General features: G+C 36.0%; 1 protein-coding gene across 4 annotated transcripts in view; it reads left to right on the top strand.

The window, feature by feature from the left end:
* Positions 1-20,283, top strand: part of CSE1L (chromosome segregation 1 like) — a 33,993-nt gene that overhangs the window by 6,263 nt on the left and 7,447 nt on the right. For 3 of the 4 annotated variants that reach the window (XM_019756155.3, XM_074317177.2, XM_074317178.2), the window contains 15 exons: positions 2,227-2,322; positions 5,100-5,242; positions 7,419-7,520; positions 7,592-7,737; positions 8,091-8,181; positions 9,749-9,856; positions 11,273-11,365; positions 13,165-13,332; positions 13,442-13,571; positions 14,789-14,854; positions 15,267-15,469; positions 15,895-15,979; positions 16,960-17,021; positions 17,954-18,090; positions 19,194-19,297. In XM_019756155.3, the coding sequence (XP_019611714.1) occupies positions 2,238-2,322; positions 5,100-5,242; positions 7,419-7,520; positions 7,592-7,737; positions 8,091-8,181; positions 9,749-9,856; positions 11,273-11,365; positions 13,165-13,332; positions 13,442-13,571; positions 14,789-14,854; positions 15,267-15,469; positions 15,895-15,979; positions 16,960-17,021; positions 17,954-18,090; positions 19,194-19,297 (1,723 nt within the window). In that variant the 5' untranslated portion in view covers positions 2,227-2,237. The remainder of the gene's footprint in view (positions 1-2,226; positions 2,323-5,099; positions 5,243-7,418; positions 7,521-7,591; positions 7,738-8,090; positions 8,182-9,748; positions 9,857-11,272; positions 11,366-13,164; positions 13,333-13,441; positions 13,572-14,788; positions 14,855-15,266; positions 15,470-15,894; positions 15,980-16,959; positions 17,022-17,953; positions 18,091-19,193; positions 19,298-20,283) is intronic. The other variant, XM_019756157.3, reaches the window with a different exon arrangement.

Raw genomic sequence — 20,283 nt, 5'->3', positions numbered from 1 at the left:
GAGAATAAAAATCCCCTGTATTTATCATGTAGATGTTACTACTGTTTACATTTTGGAGTATATTGTTTTTCCTGTGTATTTAGGTGTATGCAAATTTTTAACATAATTTGAATTATGGTATACTTGACCTCTTTCCACCTAGCTTTATCACATTTTACAAAAATTATTATGTACTTAATTTTTTCTTCTTTGTCATTGAGACCCCTGACTAATTTGGTGCCTGGTTGCCCTGAAAAGGCTACAGTTCCCCAGGAGCTACGTGTGACTTTGTCCCTAAAGCTGCCTATTGGGATCTAAGCAGAAGTGGGGTTTTAAAAAATAGCTTTATTGGGGTATAAGTTAGCATGAATTCATTTTAAGTGTACTGTTTGGTGAGTGTTGGTAAATTTATACAGTCATGTATCCATGACCACAATCCAATTTTAGGATACTTCTTTCACCTCCCAAAAGTATTCTTGTTTCACAGTTAATTTTACCTGCTTACCAACAACTTGGACCATAAAGTCCCGTTTATAGCATTTTCAAGCTTTTTGGGCCATTGGTAATGATGCACACACTTTTAATCTGCATGTATGTGCTATTGCTTTTGTGTGTATATTTCTTAGCCTTGTGTTATCAGTTATATCCACATGAGCCATTTATTTAGCTTATAATTTGTAATATATCAGATGTGATTTTTTTGGTCAGTCTGTGATTTATATTTAGTTTAAGTTATATTTAGTTTAAGTTTTGAATAATTAATAATAAAGTTTCTTTTTTTTTTTTTTTTTAAGATTTTATTGGGGAAGGGGAACAGGACTTTATTGGGGAACAGTGTGTACTTCCAGGCCTTTTTTCCAAGTCAAGTTGTTGTCCTTTCAATCTTAGTTGTGGAGGGTGCCGTTCAGCTTCAAGTGGTTGTCCTTTCAGTCTTAGTTGTGGAGGGCGCAGCTCAGCTCCAGGTCCAGTTGCTGTTTCTAGTTGCAGGGGGTGCAGCCCACCATCCCTTACGGGAGTCGAACCGGCAACCTTGTGGTTGAGAGGACGCGCTCCAACCAACTGAGCCATCCGGGAAGCAGCTCAGCTCAAGGTGCCGTGTTCAATCTTAGTTGCAGGGGGCACTGCCCACCATCCCTTGCGGGACTCGAGGAATCGAACTGGCAACCTTGTGGTTGAGAGCCCACTGGCCCATGTGAGAATCAAAATTTTTTGTGGAACCTTCCTGTTATTTTCTATTGTGGCTACCCCAATTTACATTCCCACCAGCTGTGCACAAGGGTTCCCTTGTTGCCACATCTTTGCCAACACTTGTTATTTTTTGTCTTTTTGAGAATAGCTATTCAAACAGACGTTAGGTCATATCTTGTGGTTTTTATTTGCATTTCCCTGATGATTAGAGATGTTGAGTACCTTTTTATGTACCTGTTGGCCATCTGTATGTCTTTGGTAAATTGTCTATTCAGATCCTCTGCCCATTTTTTAATTGAATTGTTTTTTTCCCTTGAATCGAATGAGTTCTTTATATGTATTCTGGATATTAACCCCTTATCAGATATATGATTTGCAAATACTTTCTCCCGTTTGTAGGCAGCCTTCTCCTTTTGTTTATGGTTACCTTTGCTATGCTGAGGTTTTTTTCATTTGACATAGTTCCACTTCTTTTCATTTTTGCTTTTGTTACCTTTACTTTTGGTGTAGAAAGTTGCATTTTAATCATAATCACAGCTGACATCTTTTGAACCCCAAAGTTATCTCCCCAGGTGCAAATGCTCAGCATGTAGTTTGTTACGAATACTTGTGATTGCATGTTGTACACAAAGGAATTTATTCTAGTGTCTTCAATTTCAGAACTCTATGGGATCCTTATTTACTGCTTAAATTTTTAACTTCTTGTGGCAGGACTTTTTAAAAAAATTGTAGTGAGTTTTTTTAACCCTTTTGTTTGCTTTGTTTCATAGCGTTTTAAATTAGATCAACTTTATGGTGACTTTGATAAATTCTTCAACTTTGCTTTTCTGTGCCTATCTTTCAAATAATATGTTTTTTCTTCTTTATCTCAAAATTGTCTCACCATTGTTTCAAAAAGCCCATCTTATTTTAGCTAAGAGTCAGGCTTATAGCCCATGCCCAAAACATAACAAATGGATGACTTTCAGAGAGGGAAAGACCAATAATAGAAAAGGATTCTTTTACGCAAATTACTGTGTCCCCATGTGACCAATTACCCAAACGTCGTTTTTGTTTTAGGTCCTATTGCAATGGAGCTCAGCGATGCAAATTTGCAAACACTAACAGAATATTTAAAGAAAACTCTTGATCCAGATCCTGCCATCAGACGTCCAGGTAAAGAGAATAAATATTGTTCTATGGTTGATTTATTCTTAAAGGACAGGTGAGGGAAACCTTTGTGCAATCTGCCTGTTTGTAAATTAGAAGAAAAGAAAAAGATTTACACTTAGATTTTCAGACATGGTTATTTTTCATTCTCTAGCCATAAAATGTGTGGTTGCCTGTTTGCAGCTGTTAATAACATACGGTGTCGTGTGGGGTGGGTTTGGTTTGGTTTTTTGGTTTTTGTTTTGGGTTTTTTTGTAGAATAAAAAAAAACCCAAATTTTGTAGAATTTTATTTGGTGTCTTTTGGGGGTAAAAAGTACTAGTATGTTTAAAATTATTTGTCCCTTCACCTTTCTGAAATTCCCCACACCTGCCTGTTTTAGCAATATAATAATTAGGGAATAGAGATGAGAGTTAATGGCCAAAAAAATGATTAAGTGAATGAAACCAGGTAATCAGACATTTTCTCTTAATTTTCGTCATGTTGGTTTGATTAAATTAATATATTTTAAAACTTAGGATTCCTTTCTCCCTCTCTCCCAAATATGACCAGTTTCCATTAGAAACACAATAAATTTAGAATTGCAAATTCAAATACCCACAGGAGTCAGATGTGAAGGCAAATGAGGGGGGCAGGCCAAGCGGGGACTGGTGATATCCTGTGACTGTATATGCCTTTGTTAAGGGGCAAATATTTGGAACCAGCTAACTTTGGGGGATTCAAACCAGTTTTGCAAGACCAGATTTCCAGCTTTACTTGAAAGATAAGGCTGTTTATATGAAGTGTCCTCATTTTTAAATGATAGCATCTAATAACTTGAACCAATTTTGAAACACGCACAAACCAAACCAACTATTCTGCGGGGGTCAGATGTGTTTTGTAAGTCGTCAGTTGATGAATCTTTGATGTAAGCCATATTAACCAGAAATGCTCTTAATCCACTTCTTCAGAATTTACTAAGGTGCGTGCTCATGGAGAGGATTTTGGAAGGGCCCCAGGAAGACACAAATGAATACACGTATTTTTATGTTACATATAATAGAATCATAACGTGTTAATGCATTCATCCTATCCTAGTGAAGTCTGTGATTTCTGAGATGGAAAATTGTTATCTGCGCATTAGAGCTTAAAGAAGTAATGTGTTCTTGGATAAAGGGAAATTAAGGGCTCTAATCTTCTTAGACTTTCCCAGAAAGCCTCTGCCAACATTGTTGATTAAAAATTATTTTCAGTAATTGTGTCTTTGTAAGGCAAAGGTGCTGTTGTTTTATGAATCCAGGACAGAGTAGAAATACATTGTTTCTGGGAAGAGTTATGAATATGACATTTCTCAGGGATTGATAATAGACTGACTCAGCATCTTTCTAAAATGATGTGGAAACGTGTAGTGGAGCCCAGCTTACAGATATCACTGTGCTCCCTCCCTTGGCTATTGAGGCGTGACAGTGCAATAGATGAACTGGAAGACATTCTGAGGCTGCTTGAGTGTGTAGAAACATGTCGGTGTGACTGTTCTGTGAGCAGACTGAGAGAAATGAACTCAGAAAGGAATAATTAGACTTAAATTCATGAGAAGACTGCTTCCAGGATATTAATTACAGTTTAGGAAAGAGACCTGGCAACCTACATGGGCTTTTTCCTAAGTCACGGATCCAGTGTGTTGCCCTGTACAAAATGCTGACCAGCCTAAGAGGAAACAGCCTCATAGGACTCATACAAAACCATAGTGTGTCCCCTACTGAAATACATTTTTCAGTTCAACATTCTCATCTTTCAGGAAGTAGCTGGTGGATACAAAGTAGGGAAGGCTTGAGGATGGAAGTTAAACACTTAGAACTCAGTTCAGAAAGAAGAAAAGTGTTAAGTCATATTATTGTAGAAAATAATAGATGCTGACGGCAGACCTTTTCAGTAAATATCGGAACCATAGAATGGGTGTTGCTTTGTGAAGCTTAAGATGGGAAAAATTAGACGGGCTGTAAACCTTCACTGTGTGATCGGTAAACTTAGGAGACTTAATATCCCTAATATGAGTCTAAATATGTGGATAAGTTTTTGAGTAAATTTATTGCTGGTATTAGAAATGTTTAATTCAAGAAGAAAATTAATTAAGGGCTAGTAATGGTAGAATAAGGACTGGACTAAAACTCTTTCAGTGATGAAATCTTCTAGCTGTGTGATGTTCAACAAGTTACTTAACCTCATTGGCCTTGTTTTTAAAATAAGGGTACTGCTACCTACCTCTCTGGGTAGTAGTGACAACTTAATGAAATCTATGTGAGTAAAGCACCAGACCCATACGGTTCATAATATTAATAATATATATTAGCACAAGTTAACTCACTTAATCCTAATCACAGTAGTACTATAAAAGAAATATTACTACCATTACTAATAGTACTAATAATAATCCTTCTGGAACAAGACAGGGTGTATAACATTTGCCCTGAAGTCACTCAGTCTCTCTGAGAAGTAGATTCTCCTTCAGATGGGGTGATCATCCAATCAGGCCCCTTTATAGGTTTGTGAGAATCAGATGAGTTAATGGATTGAAGTGATCTGAAAACTGAGATATTATGTAAATTTAATGTAACATCATATATAGTCCATTTAATAGATAAGAAAAGTGAGAGGCATAGTAGAGCCTTGATAGGTTCCCCAAAGGAAAGTATACTAATCTTTCCATTTTTGTGATGCTTCAGTCAGATATTCATAGTTCACAGATGCATAAAGTGGAAAGGTTTTGTTGTAACAAATCTTCTAACGTGGAAATTCTTTTACAGCTGAGAAGTTTCTTGAATCTGTAGAAGGAAATCAGAATTACCCACTGTTGCTTTTAACGTTACTGGAGAAGTCCCAGGATAATGTTATCAAAGTGTGTGCCTCAGTAACATTCAAGAATTATATTAAAAGAAACTGGAGAATTGTAAGTATTTTGTGAATCATAGTTTAATACCCTGTATGTTTACAAGATTTATATATATGTAGTGCTTCTGAACGATTCAGACACAGATTAAAGGTAAAATTAAACAAAGTGTTAGCAAATCAAATCCAAAACAGTATAAAAATATATACCATAATCAAGTGGGATGTATCCCAAGTATGAAAGCCCTGTTGAACATTTGAAAATTAATTAATGTAATCCATCACATCAATAGACTAAAAGAAAAAAATCACATGATCATATAAATAAATGCAGAAAAAACATTTCACAGACTCCAGCACCCATTCATGATAGGAATTCTCAATAAACTAGGAATAGAGGGGAACTTTAGTTGATAAAGACTAGTTACCAAATAACATACCGCTAACTTCATGCTTACTGGTGAGAAACTTGAAGTTTTCCAACTGAAATCAGGTATAAAGGAAGGATGTCTCCTCTCACCACTTTTTTCCAACATACTGGAAGTCTTTGCTAATGCAATAAGAAAAGGAAATAAAAGGTATACCGATTGGGAGGAAAGACGTAAAACTGTCTTTGTTCACAGATGGCATGATCATGCATGTAAAAAATCTGAACAAAAAGCAGGACACTTCCAAAGTTCCTGTTGTTTCATTTGAATTCATATAGATTATTTCAACTTCATAACCCAGGTTGCTAGAGGGTTGTGAGACTTGGTTTTAACTTCCATTATTTGGAATTTAATTCTAGCTCACTGTCTACTGAAGAGACGTGTGGGAAGACATAGTCTAAATGAATCATTGAAGCAATTTCTGTTGTGGACTAGTTAAAAGTATACAAAGCTGAAGAACGGCATACACACACGCGCGCGCGTAACCCATAGGGTGCCAAAAAATGTATATACATTTTAAGAAAGGAAAAAACTGTATTAATACATACTGATAACAAAAGATGAATACAAGTCTCGTTTGACTTCTGCAATTACAAGAGGTGCTCAAAGTGGTTACATCAGCGTCCAGACACTTCTGACAGCGAACTACTGGTTGATCAATGTTGACCAAAATGTTAATAGCTCTTAAAATGTGTATACACTTTTTTGGCACCCCTGGTATATTCTAATTTTAAGGTGAATATTATTGTGCTACAAGTTTAATGACTAATATAAAATTATAAATTAAGAAAGGTATTTTCCACACCTTAGCTTAGGACAGTGGTTCTCAATTGCAGGTGATTTTTACCCACCAGGGGATATTTGGTAACATTTTGGTTGTCACAGCTTGGGGTGGGAGAAGTGAGTGTTACTGGCATCTCGTGGGTAGAAGCCAGGGATATTGGTAACCATCCTACAACGTACAAGAAAGATCCCTACCACAAAGATTTATCTGACCCAAAATGTCAGTAATGGTGAGGTTGAGGAAACCCTTGCTTAGGATAAAGAAAAAAATGAGAACGGTTTTGTAGTGATAGCAGCAATGATATTTAGAAAGCATTACAGTTAACAAAAATGGTCAATTTTTCTTAAAAAGTCAACTTTAAATCTGCTTAAATACTTATTTAGAATCTTTTTTCTCATTCCATAAAATTTTAAAATAGTAAATATTTTTTTTAAGCTTGTGTCATCAAGTGTTAACCACATGTGAAGAAATGACTTGGTGAATCTTAGAATGTTTGAAAAGTCCCTCCCTCTACTCGTAGATATGCTAGGCTTCTCCCTCTATCTTGATTTGTAAAACTAGTAAGGCATCCAGAACCTTTTTGGGTGATACAGTCCTGGATGCATTCAAAATCCTAATGGTCAAGAGGTTTTCCTTGAAAATACCTTTAACTTAAGATGAGAGTCAAAATTGACATTTCTGAAGATGAACATGGGCTAAGTAGCATACATAAAGATTTTAGCCACGTGTTCTGACTAGTTTACATATGAAACCGAGAGTCTTAATTGGCATCAAGAAGTCAGAAGCTCATTAATTTGTGTGTAAAAATATTTGCATTTGGGGTGTAATGCACATTTTTCTATGGAAAGCTTTCATCAGATTATTAAAGGAATCTGACCCATTCATGTAGAGGGAAGGCCCTACCTTCCTCTATGTTTTTCTTAGAAAGCCAGGAAGTACTAAACAGTTCTGTTTGTCTACAAACCCATCTATCTGGCCACGGACATGGATTTTACGTTACTTGCTCACGGATGTTTTGTTTTTAGGTTGAAGATGAACCAAACAAAATTTGTGAAGCAGACCGAGTAGCCATTAAAGCCAACATAGTGCACTTGATGCTTAGCAGCCCGGAGCAAATCCAGAAGCAGGTAATGCAAGGCCCTGCTTTTTAGGCAGTCTTGTTTATAGAGCTGTCATCTAACCTTTTTCCTCCCCCCAGTTAAGTGATGCCATTAGCATCATTGGCAGAGAAGATTTCCCTCAGAAATGGCCTGACTTGTTGACAGAAATGGTGAATCGCTTTCAGAGTGGAGATTTTCATGTTATTAATGGAGTCCTTCGTACAGCACATTCTTTATTTAAAAGGTATTGATACTCATATTTTTAAAATACTTGTTTTCAAAAGCTTTTGCTCGTGCAATTACATTATGTGCCTATTGTAATTCCTTTGAATATGACAATCCTAGAATAAGAACATAAGCCTCTCAATTCATTACTGAGTTTGTTTCTTCTTAAATACGATATTTCATATTGGCCTGTTATTTGTGAAATATCTAGTGTCGTTAAACTGTGCTTGATTCCTTTGAAAAGAAACCCAAGAATTTCCTTTGAATTTCATAAAGCTGCTTAGCCCTACCTTTTTCTCTAAACTGTCCTTGAAGACCTAAAGTAAGCAAACAAAGACGTGTGAACTTACCTATTTTACCTTAAATTTCTAGATATCGCCATGAATTTAAGTCAAACGAGTTATGGACTGAAATTAAACTTGTTCTGGATGCCTTTGCTTTGCCTTTGACTAATCTATTTAAGGTATGGAATACTATCCTAGTGATATTTAAAAATTACTTAATGATTAAGATTGCTTAAATACTTGTAGAAATTTTAAGAGAATGTCTTGAAAGCTTATTCGCTAAGTAATATTTAGACCAGTATTTCTTTTGAAAAATTTCAGACCTACACAGAAATAGAGCAGGTTGTATATAATGAACTCCCTCCCGCATGTCTGTCTATTACAGAAGTTTAACAGCTACTAACATTTTGGTTTTTCAAAAATTTGTTTCCTTCCCCATTTTGTAGGAATATTTAAAAACGAATCCCAGGCATCATATTATTTCACTCAAGTATTTGAGTATGTGTCTTTAAAGGAATTAGACCCACATTTTGAGTAGATTGTTTATGTAGTTTGAGTAATTAATATTTTGTACATCATTGTGTAGTGCACAGGTTACTTTCCTAAACATGTTTTTCATCTTTGTGAGAATCCTGTAAGATTGAAAGAGATGTATTGTTAACCATTTTTTTTCCAGATAAGGAAAGAGTGTTCAGTATGACAGCTAATTAAAAAAAAAAGAGAGCGAGCCAGGCCTCAAATCTACTTTTGCTGACTCTAGAAAAGGTGCTCGTTTCCTGTTTCTAAAAGGGAAAGAGGTGTGAGATTCACAACTTTCTAAAATGTAGAGTGAACACGGGATTTTTCATGGTTAGAATGTCTTACTGATGGCCCATTTTTATTTAAAAAACTAATATTGGACAAAATGTGATTAAGTTTTTTCCACCTATTGCATTGGCAAAGATTTTCATTTCTTTTTAATGATGTTAAAAGAAATGCAGAGTGCAATGAAATGAACATTCTGGTGTCCTCTCCATTGGATTATAAATGGTACTAGCTTTATGGAGTCTGACATTTCATTAAGAAAGCCTTAATATTCATTTTTTCCTAACTCCAGGACATAGGAATTAACAGTTGTTGAGTGTCTTTTACATAGTAGTAGTGCACAAAGTACTAGGACCTGTTAGGTAGATTTTTCTCATTTAATTCTCATATTCTCTGTGAGGCAGACATTGTTCTCATATTACAGATGAGGAGATTTAGGCTCATAAAATAACTTGCTCAAAGTAAGGTTCATTGTGAGTAATAGAATTTGGGTTATATTCAGCTCTGTATGGCTTCCAAAACCTGTGCTCAAAGCATACGGTTCTGCATACACTTCTAGAATCTCAACCTATGAAAATGAGAGGTGTGCACAAAGTTTTAGAGATAAGCCTACTTATTGCTGTTAGAATAATAAACGACTGGAAACATGCCAAGTGACGGGAATTATTACTGAGCATATAAAGACGATTTTGTGTAATATATTTATATAAATGCACAAAGGAGAGTGGAAGGATCTAGTCCAAAATATTGGACTTTTCAGTAGTGCCATGATTGGCAATTTTAAAATACTTACTTTAAAATATTTTCTAAAATCTCTTCAATGACTATCTACTATTTAAAAGCCAAATCTTGGAGAAGAAATAAGTAGTCTTAGCCCAGTGCAAGGCTATTTCACTAAGGTTTACAATACACTAAAACTATGTTCCCAAATTCCTTTCCAAGGCCACTATTGAACTCTGCAGTACCCATGCAAATGATGCCTCTGCCCTGAGAATACTTTTTTCTTCCCTGATCCTGATCTCAAAACTGTTCTACAGTTTAAACTTTCAGGTAAGCTTTGTTTTATTGCTTGCTTTTGATTCTTATTCTTTGTTATCAAATACACAGTTTTTCACTTGATAAAGACTTCTTTGCCAGCATTGATTTTTCTGAAAGAAGTTAGTTTTTTTCTGACCCTCCTCTCCCCGCCCCATTCTTTATCTACAGATAGTATTCTCCTTTATAGTAGTTCCTAGGGGATGCTTGTAGATGTTTCATGGGGAAAAGTGCCATTCTCTTGTAGACCAGTAAGTTAGAGAAACCCCACGTCCTGAATCACTGTTTTGGAGAGTTACCTTCTATACTTTTATTGAAGACACTAGAGGTCACTTTCTCTGGCCTTCTTGTTCATTTAAGTGGATTTTAACAGTGGGGGAGGTATCTTTTGATTAGAGGTCTGTGGCTAGCTTATACAACAAGACTTTATTGGAAGCACATCTGGCAGACAAAAGGCTGAAGAACCAGGCTTTGGAAGGTATAAGAACCAATAGCATTTCAGAGGAAATGTAGCCACAGTCTCAGAGCAGAAAATGCCTAGTTACTCTGTTGCTACTGAGAAAGTGGCCTCTAATCATTCTTTGTTCTTGAATCATTAAGATTCAGGGCTCCAGGAACGAGAAGGGGGTCTTAATTGGTACAGATTACTAAACAGTTGCAGGAGGAAGAATCTGGCCTTTGCATTGCTGAAAGCCAGAGCCAAGTACCTGGACTTAAATCCTTACAACATGACTACACTCACAGTGGTAGTGAGAGCATTCCACAAAAGGAACAGGTAGAATAGGAAATGAACAGCCCAAAATGGCATACCCGCTCAGTGCTTAGCTGAACAGCAATTTGAGAAACTCTTAATTAAAGGATACCACTGTTATTGCTTATTTCTTCTTTTGAATTCTACTTCCTAGAAGTAAGGTACAATGAGGCTCTTAATAAGTTTTTAGGAATAGTCAGGGCCACCAAAGGAAGGAGGCATAATCTTTACCCTTGGGGGGTTTATCCCTCATTAAGAAGGCAGTATTTTGCCACAGGAAGTCATTAACTGTATGACAATAAGTCTGATTTGGTGGTCATCTTCGACTAAATGCAGTAGTTCAGAAAGGAAAAGGAATAAGTAAGTGCTGAGTTTTTTAAGGAAAAACTTCATACAGTCTTAGCTCGACCTTGAAGAAATAAGTAGATTTAGATTGGGACAGGAAATAGAGGTGGCATCATTTGTGGTTGAAAATGTACAGAGACAAGTCAGGATGGTTTATTGAGCTGCCAGACCTAGTTGGAGCAGACAGAATTCTTGTCAGAATAGGTACTGGTTGGCTCAGGCTGAGAAGTGTGTGAGTCTGTAGGCATGTGGAAAATGTTGACGTGGTGGGGAAACCTTATGTAAATAGCGTACTTCTCTTAATCAAAATTCTCAAGTCAGCATTTATTCTTTAGGATCTCCCTGAATTTTTTGAAGATAATATGGAAACTTGGATGAACAATTTTCATACCCTCTTGACATTAGATAATAAGCTTCTACAAACGGATGTAAGTATTGCTTAAAATGTTTCCTGAGTAGCCTTTTGGTAAAATTAAGAATTATTTTAAATATATCCATTATATCTCAATTTTTTAAATTAAAAAAATTATTTGAATATCCTGAAAACCTTGGAGGTTAATTAGACTTCAGGAAATAAAGTGATTTGAGAACATTTAGCATTCTGGTTCCTTAAAAATTATTTACTCTTACATTGTTAATAGATAAAATTCTAAGAATGCAACTAATAATTTGGTTATGTGGAATGCTTCCTATTTGGTTACTTGTACTATGAGAATTATTTTTATTGTGGGCCTGGCTTAGATCACAATTTATAGATAAGACTATTTCATTATATTATTGAAAGTAAGGCCATAGAGTATTCACATTGTGTTTATGAAATAAAAATTATCATTGACGATATTAAGAAAACTTAAACTTCTGTAATAACAGATTCTTTAAAAAAAAGTCATCCACAGTGTGGGAAATAGGGGGCAAGATGAAAGCTTACAATGTGTAAATTTCTGATCTGGGTTTTGTAATATGTGCCTTTCAACATACAGTACTTATTCTGTGTTATTCATTTGCTTATTTATTAACATATTTATGATCTACCTTTCCCCAAAGAAACAAAAACATAAAAAGTAGAGTATTAAGAGACTTCAACACCAGATAAAATAAAAATTAGAATTGGTGATTCAAATCACTTTGGGGGAGTGGGGTGCAGAGGAAGAATCATTACTGTGAGTGTATAGCAAATTTTGCCTCTGAGATATATTAGGTAAATAAAAAGCACCCAAAAAAGATAATGGCTCCATAAAATATTCTGTCAGTCCAGTAGGAAAAAACCCTCCCTCAAAAAACAAAGCTTATGTTCATGCTTACATCTAAAGGAAGTTTTTCACAGGATTCTTACAGGGAGCTGTTTGCCCATTTGACCATGTATTTCCCTTGTGTCGTCTCACTGTAATATCCCCTCCATTTATGCCTTGAGAAACCAGCTGTTGGGAAGTTTTTGAGTTCCCTGGCACATACTACAGCTCAAAAAGTATCTGTGGATTGCTATTATAATAGAGATTATTACGTAAATCGCTGTCCTGGATTACATTGGATTGGTCATACTTTTCCAGGTAGTAAATGTTTTTGGCTTTGAGAGCTATATACAGTCTTTGTTCCAACTACTCAACTTTGCAGGTGTAGTTGAAAGGAGCTGTAGGCAATTCAATATGTTGTATAAATGAAAAAAAGTAATGAGCATGGCTATGTTTTAATAAAATTTTACTTACAAGAATAGGCAGCAGACCTGCATAGTTTGCTGACCCTAGATTTAAAATGTTTAATATTTTATAGCCAAAATATTATTTGTGAGACTCCTATAGCATTACCTTATTGGGGGGAGGACACATCAAGTATTAATATGTAATACTTGAAACAAGAACCTTTTGGGAGAGAGCAAGACAATACCACTAACCACGTTACAAAGAAAAGTGTGATATGATCTTTATCATTCAGGTTTGTGTAGGAATGTGTTATTTTCAATCTTATATGTAAATATTTTCTAATTCCACAACCAGAAGACTTTATTTAACTTGAAAACTTTTGAGAGCTGCTCTCAGTGATTAATAAATGAAAAGTATTTCATCTTTTATTTGTTTGAAAGACCAAGTAAATAAATTGACAGTGGCATAAATGTCATTTACAACATTTAGCTTTGGATTTAAATTTTTAAAGAGTTCAGGAATTACAACTGCTCTCTGTATTATGGAAGCATTAAAGTTGTATATTTGAGTTTTCTGTTTTCTCATGTGAGGATGAAGAGGAAGCAGGCTTATTGGAGCTCTTAAAATCCCAGATTTGTGATAATGCTGCGCTGTATGCACAAAAGTATGATGAAGAATTTCAACAGTACCTGCCTCCTTTTGTCACAGCCATCTGGAATTTACTAGTTACAACAGGTCAAGAGGTTAAATATGACTTGGTAAGGTGGTGGAGACAAAGGATTAAGACATGCCCCTCCCGGCCTCCCCCAAGAAATAATGGTTCAGTTATGCATTTAAAAATAGACTTCTTTTTGTGTTTTATTCTAGTTGGTAAGTAATGCAATTCAGTTTCTGGCTTCGGTTTGTGAGAGACCTCACTATAAGAAGCTGTTTGAGGACCAGAACACGCTGACGAGCATCTGTGAGAAGGTCATTGTGCCCAACATGGAGTTCAGAGGTAATTACGGCGAAGTGGGAAGCTTTTTCAGGGACCCAAAAGCTCACTTTTTTAAAGAATATGTTTATATAAATTTAATAAGTCTTCTCCTTGTTGCTTTTTGTAGCATATTCTAATTTTCTAAATTGCTAGGGACAATTTCTTGTAGGTCATTTTCTAAACCAAGACAGAAAATGTGGTATAAAAGGCATTTGTGAAATGAGTGCTGCTATGATGAGCTTTGTTTTACACTGGAAGTTTTTTCATAGAAATATTGATTAAGACTTTCTAATTCTGTCATTTTGAGAAGAAAGTAAACTACCCAGAATCTGAACTTAGGAAAATAATTGCTTTTGTTTGATTTAGTACCTTGTCAAGGCAAATAGCTGTTTTTAAATCGTTGACCTGAGACTAGAAGTGACTGCTAACAGTGGAAGCCCACCTAGTTGGTGCCCAGGGTTAAGATGGTCGTAAGAGTCTATTTGTATACAGTACATCTTTCTTCTGACAGCTGGGAGGAGCAAGTGGTAAATGTGGAAGGAATTGTGTGTTGGATCACAGGAGTCATTAGTCAGTGGTTCTCAAATTACCTGGGACAACATGAGGGCATAGAGGACAATAGTGATGAGAGGGTTTAGTTCCTTTTGTGTCGTCAAAAAACTGTATTTATTTAAAGGACAGATCTTTATTCTGATACTGTCTGTCCTACATTTTTGGTGACGAAATGAATTTTGTGAAATGATGGTGATGATAGTTGTTAGCTTGTTTGTTTTTTTAATGCCCTTATCTGGCAAAATAAAAGGTTGGCATACTAGGTTGGTTCCTGACCCTCACTCTTGAAAATTGCTGGTAAAGTCCAATTCTGAGAACCCTGTCCCTTTAGAACAAGTGAGCTAGTATCATAGCTGTGTGGATTTCCTGTTGCCTAACCTTTCAGGGTAGCATTTGCTGCTCTGAGTAATGATTAAGAATTGGGGTGACCGGTTAGTTCAGTTGGTTAGAGCGTGGTGCTAATAACACCAAGGTTGCCGGTTCGATCCCCACGTAGGCCACTGTGAGCTGTGCCCTCTTTAAAAAAAAGAAAAGAATATATAAAGTAGTCATATGTTGTTGGGAAAGACCACTTTGCTGTATGTAAAACATGGCAATTCCACATACTTTTCTGCATAGTAAGCTGCAAAATACAGTGTTGTCATCATGTCTTTTGAGTGGTTATCTGAAATGTCCTCTCTCTGTAGCTGCTGATGAAGAAGCCTTTGAAGATAACTCCGAGGAGTACATCAGAAGAGATTTGGAAGGCTCTGGTAATACATTTTGAGTTTTAACTGTTAGTCTATTAGCAAGCCAGTTTTAAAGTTGCTCTTGGTAGTAAATGTGGGGAAGAATGAGAATTAGGATTAGCGTGTCATTTCAACTGGCTTTCATTGAAGATCTGTTTTCCTTTCACTTGAACACCTTAAAAAGCAGCTCTTATGTGAGCTGTGTCAGTTGAATCATTTGCCTTCTCTTTTTCATATACTTATTAATGCTTGTCTTACTACCATGACCTTTTCAGTTTCATTCTCATTTTGTGTTTCTTGTGGGGAGGGGGAAATGTTCTTTTCATTGTTTATGTTGCTGATAGCTATCAGATAGCATGTTTTTTTCTTTTAAACTTGATCGCTTGGTTGGTGGTTGTTTCTTTCTCTCATGATATATTTCCCTTTGATTTTATAGATATTGATACTAGACGCAGGGCTGCTTGTGATCTAGTACGAGGATTGTGCAAGTTTTTTGAGGGACCTGTGACAGGAATCTTCTCTGGTTATGTTAATTCCATGCTGCAAGAATATGCAAAAAATCCATCTGTCAACTGGAAACATAAAGATGCAGCCATTTACTTAGTGACATCTTTGGCATCGAAAGCCCAGACACAGAAGGTGAATCTTTTCAATATAGTTTTGTTTTGAAAACAGACTTGTCATTAACCACAAAGGTAAAAAAGAAGTAATATATTTCTGAGGGAGGACACAGCCTACTCTAATATATAACCTATTAGTTCTGATTAGAATCAGTGTAATCTCCAGGGATGACTTTATGTTGATGTATGAAGCACCTGAGTTTCTTATGGACCAAAAAATTGACAGATGGCATACTTGTTCCCTTAGCTGAGACTCAGTGATCTTTAATTTAGGGAAGTTTCTTTATTGTCTATTAAAATAGTCTTGGTTTATTTTTAAGGAGTTTGTGTTTTGACGTGTTCATCTCCATTTTTAAACTGGTTTTCTAAAGTTGCCTAAATTTCCAATGTAGATATATACAGGTATTCCATGTTATTTTACCGTGTTATAAACTTGTTTTTCAGCATGGAATTACACAAGCGAATGAACTTGTAAATCTGACTGAATTCTTTGTGAACCACATTCTCCCTGATTTAAAATCGACTAATGGTGAGTTTGGTGAAAAAAACTTTTATATAACTTGTAACACTGTACTTGCCATTTTTATTTGCAGTGTTATTTTATATTACAAAACAAGTAACATTATAGCAAAAGTCATAATAGGGTCTCTAAATCACTATTATACTAAAAGCATTTAATTCCTGTCCTTGTTGCAGGAGTTTCTTTTATTGAATAAAATCTCAAATACTTTCCCCAGATTTTGCCCAGGTGAAATTAACTTTCTATAAAGAAAATATTGCTTGTGTAGAAGGAAAATAGAAACAAGTAAGATTAAATTGTAACTGAGCTTTTTGTTATCCTGGTAGATAGTCTAGGAATTTCACTTTGGTTTTCTTTTCCTTCTCACTTGAAAAATGTACTCTTAAAAATTGAAGTTTAAAGTAATTGAAACTGATAAATATTAAGGATAATTTCCTATGTTGAGGAAACTGTTGATCAAGATACATAGATACTCCCCCTTTTAAAATTCATATATGAAAATTTAAATACACTAAAAGATAGGGAGAATATTGTAATGAACTTCCATGTTAATATCATCCATCTTGAAGAATTTTTATCAATTGGCCAATATTGTATCCCATACACTAATTTATTTTGCCACCACTAGTGCAATTTAAAGCAACTCTCAGCCAGAGACATGCTGTTGATTCAGAATAGCTTCAGTTCTGGAAAGAAGGTGATATGGTCATTAGTTCATGGTCCAAATCATTTTTATTCAATTATATAAGTAATACATGTTCATTTGTCATGAAACTCAAAGGGAGGAAAAAATGTATTGATAATCTTAACCAGAATTAATAGCTGCATAGTAGACCATTATATAACTAAGCTTCAGTTACTTGACATTTTGGTTACCCAGACCATGTTTTAAAAATCTGATAATGAAAAAAAAATCTGATAATGTTGCCACCAATTTGGGAGTAATAGTCCTTAGCACTTAAATAACTTTGACTTATTTTTTTTAATAGTGAATGAATTTCCTGTCCTTAAAGCTGATGGTATCAAATACATTATGATTTTTAGGAATCAAGTAAGTAGCTTTTCATTTATATGTTATATGCCACTTAATCTCTTAAGAGTTATTTTATACCAGCTTCTTTTCCCTTCTATGCATTCATATGACATTCACATCTAATAAAATTAATAACTCCTTAAGAACTTATGATTCCAGATCAGGCTTAGTTTTCCTCAGTTGTCTTAAAATGTCCTTTTACAGTAATAAATGTAAATATAATGTAAAATGTCATTTTACAATAGTGTATGTTGGAATTTTGCCACCTCATACACGAGAAATGGTATCTTATTACAGTTTTAATTTACATTTCTCTTACTTTGTGCTTAACATTGTTTTAAAGAGTTATTCATCAAGCAGATGTTATAGTTCATTTTTAATAGCTGTGCAGTATTCCATCATAAGACTATGCATACATAGTTTATTTCCTGTGGATGATTTTTTAATTTCTTGATTTATAATTTGTATGTGTCTTTAGCAAGTATTTACAAAGGTTATGTGCAACCTTGTGAAGCTGTTCTATTTTAAAGTCTAATGGATATTCTAAAATTTTAGAGGCTTTTAATGAAGATTAATATCCTCCCCACCCCTTTTTTTTTAATAAGAGAAAATAAGGCACAAAGAGCTGAATGACTTTTCCAAGAAATACTTGCTAGGGAAAAGTATAGTTCTTAATACTAATGAAACCTTAGTCTGCTTTTCCGTGGTAGTTTATGGTGTGTTCATTTATCTGTAAGATTTTACCCTAATCATAGTTTCTATGCTCAGAGAAAAGGAATTGGAAAAGTGAATGTGAATTGAACCATTATTTGGGGTAGAAGTTTTGATTTCTCAACAAATCATTTCCCATTGTTAACAGCTGGAAAAACTTTTTAGAATCAGCACGCCCTTATCTTTTACTCAAAGATAGCATCATTGAGTTAGAGCATGTATATTACTGTATTTTCCAGGTACCAAAAGAGCATCTTTTAGTCTCTGTTCCTCTCTTGATCAACCATCTTCAAGCTGAAAGTACTGTTGTCCATTCTTACGCAGCACATGCTCTCGAGAGGCTGTTCACCATGAGGGGCCCGAACAGCGCTGCTCTGTGAGTGTTGGCACCTGCGTCAGCTTGGGGGCGGGGGTGATGCTGGAGTGGTCAGGGTTGTCACTGAGTGGACTCATCATTTCATTAATTGCTGTAAAATAAATGTGTACTTTTTACTCACTTGTACGAAAATAGATACATTCTGGTAACAAAGCTAAATAGAGAAAATTAGAACAAAAGAAAATAAATGGGGTAAGTTTAATAAACAGAAATGTGTGTCAGAGAATCCTGTAGTTAAAGAAACTCCTGAATTTTATGTAGAGTCTTCTAGAAATGAAGGCAAAGAGGGAAATTTAGTTAGGTAAAATTTTCACAGTGTCCATGAGCTTAAACTTTAAACTATTTAGAGGCATCTCAGAAGTGGGCCTTCATTAAGGGAATTCTTTGTGTGTCAGTGTTCTAAGTAGCACCAAGCAACAGAATCATTTTCACTGGGCTGTTTTTATAATCTTACTCAGTGCTGAGCTAAGACAGCTCAGTGAAAATAATTCTCTGGGGTCCAAGATAATAGCTCTTCTGGCCTGATCCAAGGATGAAATGTAGAGGAATGGAGGGTCTGCATGTCTTTCAGGCCATTCTTCAACAGTGTTATTTGTTGAAACTGAGCTTTGGGTAAGAGATGGAAAACAATTCTAGGTTTTCTTCATCAAGAACTTGGAAGTGCAGATATTCTCAGTGGCCAGTTAAGGGTTGAAAGGACATCCTTTGAGGTGAGTCAAGACAGTACCTGTCTTCAGGCCTAGAATGTATGCAGAAGACAGTTCCAAGTCTGTTCCACCTCCAGGAAAAAGAGATGACTGAGACCCCTGGGGGTCTGAGTTCTGTTCTCGGTGGTGATAGGAACCAAGGGTGTCCTGAACAGTTTAGATGAGGGGTTTGCCGGGGTTGGGGTGTATTTAATTGTGTTTGGTCCCAGATGTGCCTTCTTAGGAACTTAACATGAGCACATGTAAAAAATTATTTACCTAAGCTGTCTGCTGCTAGTCAGTGATGGAGATGCCTCACTTTTATGCTGAGAAGTGTGATTTAGTAGTTGCCAAGGGTATTCCAAAGTGACAAACTCAAGAGTTGGCAGTGACTGAAAGCTGTTTTTTCATCTATAGCTTTACAGCTGCAGAAATCGCACCGTTTGTTGAGATTCTGCTAACAAACCTTTTCAAAGCTCTCACACTTCCTGGCTCTTCAGAAAATGAATATATTATGAAAGGTAGGCCGTTTTCCTGGTGTATAGACTATAAGTATCTAATCTCAGATTAAAGGGTAATCACTGACTTGTATACTGTTTGCCAAGAATTAGGTAGGTTTGGACATTTTAAAATGAAGAATATTGTTTTGTTTACTATCAGCAGTGTTCTCAGGAAAAAGTTTTACCCTAATTTGATAGAGAACTCTTTCTATTAAAGTAGCAAACTCCTTTTTTCTGTTTCCTAGATTGACTTTCTTGAGGGCACAGGTCAGGTCAGGCAACACTTATTGCTCGCTGGGTCTCGGTGTGAACCCCACACGGGTCCTGTCTTCATGGGCATACTGCCAGGGCCACGGGCAGCTGTAACCACCTGCCAGGTGCCACATTAGGAGTGTCTTGGTGACAGCTCTGACTTAATGGACAATCTCAATCTCATTCACTGTTGCATTCCAAGAGTCTAGCACAGTGGGATTGATAGTAAATGCTTTTCAAAGAAACTCCCTGATGACTCTGTCCTGGGTCAGGACCCTCGGGGTGTGAATGTTGTGTAAGTGTGTATCTAGGTGTGTATTTGTGTGTTTTCAGCACTGTATTTCTCACAACAGTGAAGTGGAATTACTGTTGTTTACTGCCCAATTCTCTGAGGCAGCAAACTAGTCTTTGGTCTTATTGTGTTCCTAGCGGATGTAAGAGCACCCGGAAGTAGTACCTTCTCAGTAAATACTGGTACATGAGCGAATGAAAGGGTTCTGTGCCAGCCTGGATGGAGGAAGGGAAGGCTTTCAGCTCAGGGACAGGCTTTCTCTAGCAAGTGGTGTCCAAGCTGAGGTGAGGGGTAGGTAGCAGTCAGCAAGTCGAAGGGTGAATCTTTGGCTCAGACAGAGGAAACATCATTGCAGAGTTTAGGAGGCAAGAGAGGATAGCTTTCTGTCCCCTGGACCTGGCATATAGTAGATGCTCTACTAGTAAACACCTATTCTGTTGGTGCAAAAGTGGCTGTCGTACAT

Source organism: Rhinolophus sinicus, chromosome 13, assembly GCF_057876585.1.
Source record: "Rhinolophus sinicus isolate RSI-liver-muscle chromosome 13, RSI-T2T, whole genome shotgun sequence".
Taxonomy (NCBI): domain Eukaryota; kingdom Metazoa; phylum Chordata; class Mammalia; order Chiroptera; family Rhinolophidae; genus Rhinolophus; species Rhinolophus sinicus.
The sequence above is the reverse complement of the archived record's forward strand: the minus strand, read 5'-3'. Positions and strand labels throughout refer to the sequence as shown.